The 5,913-nt window shown below is 33.7% G+C and overlaps 1 protein-coding gene across 1 annotated transcript; it reads left to right on the forward strand.

Moving 5' to 3' along the window:
- Positions 1–499: 499 nt before the first annotated feature.
- FABP2 (fatty acid binding protein 2) lies at positions 500–5,074 on the forward strand. The gene is made up of 3 exons (XM_064286273.1): positions 500–1,096; positions 2,307–2,479; positions 4,369–5,074. The coding sequence occupies exons 1-3, from the start codon at positions 1,030–1,032 to the stop codon at positions 4,519–4,521; spliced, it is 393 nt and encodes a 130-aa protein (XP_064142343.1). The 5' UTR covers positions 500–1,029; the 3' UTR covers positions 4,522–5,074.
- The last annotated feature ends 839 nt before the right edge of the window (positions 5,075–5,913 follow it).

The raw sequence follows: 5,913 nt of genomic DNA on the forward strand, positions 1-5,913 counted from the left end.
AAAATCTGACAGTCTGAACCCACCCAGAGACTCTTCAGAAGACAGGCCTGGCAATCTACTTTTGGAAGGACACCCCTTTGAAAACCCTAAGGAGCAGCTCTACTCTGCACGCATGGGGTCACCATGAGTCAGAATGGACTTGACAATAACTCACAACAACAACCATATCCCCGCCCCTCACACATATTGAGCTTTGGCTTCTGATCCTTTCAGCTTTGGAGATAAGAGGCAGTAAGAGTGAAACAAAGGAATGGTTTTAATTAATGGCATAGATGACATCTGAATTTTGTTTTCTCCACACATGGCAGATGTTTAAAGCTGATTCTTTCTTATATGGGAGCTTTCGTGTTATCCAGCCACATTTCTACCTCTTGAAATTTTGCTCAGTGCCTATCACTATTCAAGATCAGAACGAAGATCTGGTGAGTACCGACTGTGGGTCATAAAAAAAAAAAAATCAGAACGAAGATCTGGTGAGTACCGACTGTGGGTCATACATGGTGCCAAAAGCATAATGTAAAAGGACACATGAAAAATAAATTTTGTGTCTCTGTAATCATAATAACTTTAACTTTTCAACTGTATTTGGTCATAACGTCCTACTTTACAAGGTAATTCTATTATAAAAGAGGGGTAGGTCATTAATAGTCTAATTAGTTGATAATATGCTCTAAATTGATGCTCTAAATTATGTTACCTCCAATATAGTGTTCACTTTGAACTTGGAAGTAGAAAAACGAGCTTCAGAAAGCATGCATTTGTATTCTTGAAATAAATGCCTTTGCAAACTGCAGTTTAAGGCAGAGTAGGTATGCTTATTATGTTTTAATTCAGTCGAATTTCAGGAAAGGCGCTAAGGAGTTTACGCAAAGAGAAGCTAGAATGGCTGGGCATTACAGTGTGACCTCCTGAACTTTAAACTTCCACATCACAGTATGAAATTGGTTCTAAGATAAGAAATAGAATAAATTTTGTGCTAAGCACAGACCGGAATCTCTGGTTGCCTAGAGGCTGACTCAGCTGAAGATCATGGCATTTGATGGTACTTGGAAGATTGACCGAAATGAGAACTATGGCAAGTTTATGGAAAAACTGGGTAAGAACTTCATTTTTTAGTGACTGCATCTTCATTTCCCACAGACTTTTTTCTTTCTAATTCCCTTTAAATCTCTAAGCTTGGAGGATGGCACCTGGTGTGGTGATGAGGATCCAAAATGTGATGGTTCAGAAGAGGAAAAACAATATCCTCACTTACCCTAGGAAAAACAGATTATTCTTTGAGTGTTATCCCTTAGAAAGAAAAGAAGTCCCGTTATGTTTTATTCAGTCTTTAACTGCTGATTTCACCTGTATTATTGCAAATTGATGTTTTTGTGTGACTGTAGAGTAAAAAAACGGAAAAAGTGATGATGACTGCCAGATTTTTATTAAAGCGTTTGAATTCTTTAAGATGGAAAAGCAAAGGCCGTGTAATAAAGCAATGGAAAAGAGTTCTAAAATTCACAGTTCTGAAGAATTAGACCTAAACAATTCTTTTTCTGATTTATAAAATTTTAGAAATAATCTCATGAAACTATGTGTTTTCTTTGAGGGTTTTAATTCAACTTATTTAAAAATCTATTTCAATTATCTGGCAGCACAGACACTGTAGAAAAAGGGCAAATAAATGTGTGTCTTTCCAAAAAAGAAAATTTGCATCAATTATATCCTATAGGTGAGGGATTACAAGTTGAAATTTATGAACACTGTATACTCTTACAATAATGAATTTGAGTGTAAAATTTGCTAATTCTCCCATTATAAAATCAAAAATGTTAAATCCATTACAGAAAGCAAGGAGCCCTGGTGGTGCAATGGTTAAGAGTTTGCCAATCGAAAGATCAGCAGTTTGAATCTACCAGCAAAGGGACTTTAAAAAAAAATGTATGCAGGATTAATGTTATGTGTTTTTATAAGTCTATGTATATATTTTTTAATCCTTCATTTGACATTTCTGGAATTTGGTTTACCTAACACAAATGTTTGATAATCTTATCACAATTACCCAACTCTAAGGTTTTATAATTCTATAGAAAATCATTTAGGTTTCCTTAAGTGTTAGAAAAATAGCTTGAATTTGTTCTCTTGATCTGATTGAATTTGAACTTTTTCTGCATAAGCCATCTGAATGCTATTGTGCAAAGGTACTGCTATCGGGTTTTCCTCTCTACCCTCAAAAAAAGAAAAGAGAAAAAAAAAATAGAACTTAGAAAAATGAACACTTTCTATGGCATTTTGACTTTATTTTCCTCAATCTGTCTTTACAGGTATTAATGTGGTGAAAAGAAAGCTTGGTGCTCATGACAATTTGAAACTGACAATTACACAAGAAGGAAATAAATTCACAATCAAAGAATCAAGCAATTTTCGAACCCTTGAAGTTGTGTTTGATCTTGGTGTCAGTTTTGATTACCGTATGGCGGATGGAACTGAACTCAAGGTAAGAAATTTTTTTATAAACAATGCATTTTTTCTTTTTCTACACAATCCTAAAGCAGTCTCTGTTTTAGGTTGTGTGGATTAATTAATGCAGGTCACCTTCATTTATAAGGAAGCCAATGGAGTTTGTTCATATTATGCATTTTACAAATTGGAAGAGTATTTAAATACTTTCATATACATCTGAACAATTTGGATTGAACAATAAGAATTAGAAAAATATCCTTAGAATGACTCAGTATAGACCTATTCATAAAGAAATCTAAAGCTCAATGTTTTCAACCTTACATACCTGATAGTAACAAATGCTTTGAGAGTGAACTAAGGGCTGAATAAAAACATAGGAATTATTTCTAAATATTGGAGTCATTTCAGCCTCACAAAATACTTAGAAACAGCAGTGGCTTCAAAAATTTATGTTCTCCCATATGCTTCTGAGAAATTTCAAGATTGATTAAAATACATCATAAGTGAGTCAGGCTGTCACCTGGCCATATCTTTTGTGTTCTCTTTGAAAAAATAGACAAACTATGAAATTTTGAAAACATTCCAAAAAGTAAAGAAAATAAAAATACTGTCTTTAGTTGTACACAGTACAAAAGGAGAGGGACAAAGCAGTAATTTATTGGAGGATCAAAAGTAGTACATATATATGTAATGTACTTACACAGGTATGGAGCCCTGGTGGCACACTGGTTAAGAGCTCAGCTGCTAATCAAAAGGTCGGCAGTTCGACTACATCAGCTGCTCCTGTAGGAAACCCTATGGGGCAGTTTTACTCTGTCCTATAGGGTCACTATGAGTCAAAATTGACTTGACAGCAGCAGGTTTAGCTTTTTTGTTTTGTTTTTGGTGTACACACACACACATACACAATGTCTATCTTTCTATGTGAGTATAAGTGAGGCCCTTCTCATGAACCGATCTTCCATGATCTCTTGGCATTTATTTGCTTTAGAAATACACACATGATGGAAATTTACCTTGTACTTACAATTATTCAGATGTGTTTCCAGTCCCTAAATCAACTGCAACTTCCCCAAACAAGTTGAAACTTAAGTACTTTTTGAAAATAATCTCGGTATTTTAAAATATGTTGTATTATTTACCTTTTCCTTGTTACGTATACTCGGGGTATCTGACTTCTTATCTCCTCGACATCTAAGATTTTTGAGTTAGAGGCCTTAGTATGTGATATGCTTTGAATAGATATTGAAGTAATAGGCATTTAATAGCTAGCTGTACTGAAATAATGAAATGAATGAATAAATTAGTGAATGAATGAGAAACCAAATGGAAAGATTTAGTGCTATACTGTAGATCATTGGGAATTTATCTTTTAATATTTAAAAAGTAAAATTTGAGGGAATTATTGTTTTTGACTTTTTTTTTTTTTTAAATTAGCCTCAGAATTTATTTCTAGTTAAATTATGAATGTTTGCAATGACAATATAACTGTTGAATGTTTTATATCAATTATGGTCATTCTACCACAATCAAAGGAATTAAAACAATCACAGAATTGTCATCCTACCCATGAAACTAACTTGAACAATGACTAAATTCAGGACACTGTTTTTAACATGAAAGAATAGAAAGGAGAAGGCTTGCTCATCTACCTTATAATTCAGCATATGGAGATTACTGAGTGAGATGAGCATAATGGTTACGAACACAGACTCTGGAGCCCAAAAGCCTAGGTGCAATTCTGACTCTGTGGCTTTGGGTGAATTACTGTGTCTCAGTTTCTTCATTTGTAAAATGGAGATAATAATAGACTTCTTAGGGTTATCGTGAAGACTAAATGAAGAAATAGCTCTATAGCACTCAGAACAGTGCTTGACACGTGAAAGAATCTAGTCAGTGTTAACTCTAACTGTTTTTATGTAGGGAAGCTGGACCCAAGAGGGAAATAAACTTGTTGGAAAATTCAAGCGAGTAGACAATGGAAAGGAGCTGAATACTACCCAAGAAATTATCGGTGGTGAACTAGTCCAGGTGAGTTGTAAAAAGACTATAACTATTTCTCAAAGGCAAAAATAATTGCTTAAAAAAAATTATTTTTGCAGTCGTTGAATTATATATATATCTTCAGGACATAGGCAGTTACTTGTTTTTTCTTAAATCTCACTAATTTTAAAAACAGATATTTTCTGATGCCGATTTATTGAAGAGAACTTACATATATGTGGAAGTCACAGATGCCTGTCTTACCTGAGAGTGTCAATGACTAGAGACCAAAATACTTTTTAAATAGGTGTATCCTATATGTATATAAAATGCTACTATCTAGTACAAGGAAAACATACTATAAACTCATTCGAAAGCTATAATAATGCTAATATTTTTCCTAATTTAACCTTAAATCTTCATGGCAAATTCTTCTGTTTGTTTACACCTTCCAGGCTTACATATATGAAGGAGTAGAAGCCAAACGGATCTTTAAAAAGGAATGAACATTGTTCTTGAAACACAGCCCAGAACATAAATCAGCTAGAAGATGTGCCTGAACCGACGTTCTCTCCCCATCCAGCATACGTGACTAACTTATCAGTCTTTTCATAAATATATAAGCATTTAATTGGTTAGGATTGTTTTGTATTCCATAAACTATACATTTATTGATGTTCTAAAAAAAAATTGTGATATTTTTTAAAACAGAAAAATATTGCTCCGAAGTTGCTTTGTAAGTAGCCTCTCCTTAAAAAAAAAAAAAAAAAAAAAAAAGTTTTGTGATCTAAGCATTGGTAGATTTTTTTTTTCCACATTTGGTAAATTAAAACCATGGGCTGCACGAGGGTCTTCAAAATCTTGCCCTGTCTGTGAATATTTTCCAAATGTAATTTTACATCTACTATTTTTTTTTTTTTTTTACTATTATTACCAGGTGCTCCTTGGAAACTCTATGGGGCAGCTCTACTGTATCCTATAGGGTCGCTGTGCGTCAGAATCGACTTGACAGCAACGAGTTCGGTTTTGGTTTGGTACAATTATTACAAATTATTACAAGTGTAATATATGCTCAACCAGAAATATAGAAATGTAAATGCAAAATAAATATTCCCAAAAACCTATTATCCAGAGATAATCACCATTCTGATTGTAATTAATATCCTCCCAGTCCTCTTCTCTGGGTGTATATATATATATATATATATATATCCCCATTCATACCACTTCAAATAATATGATAGGAAACAAGTGATCTGCTATATTAAATAATTGTATTATATTTTCCCACACTGTCAGTGATTCCCAGACCTGGTTGAAAATCAGGGTCACCTGAGTAACTTAAAAAAATTATGCGTTCTTATACCATCTTACCCCGGCATTACTGGCACTAATCAATTAAAAAAAGAAAATAACAAATGCTGGAGACACTGTGGGGAACTTGGAACTCTTATGTACTGCTGTTGGGAAAGTAAAACAGTAAAT

Source organism: Loxodonta africana, chromosome 5 (assembly GCF_030014295.1).
Source record: "Loxodonta africana isolate mLoxAfr1 chromosome 5, mLoxAfr1.hap2, whole genome shotgun sequence".
Taxonomy (NCBI): domain Eukaryota; kingdom Metazoa; phylum Chordata; class Mammalia; order Proboscidea; family Elephantidae; genus Loxodonta; species Loxodonta africana.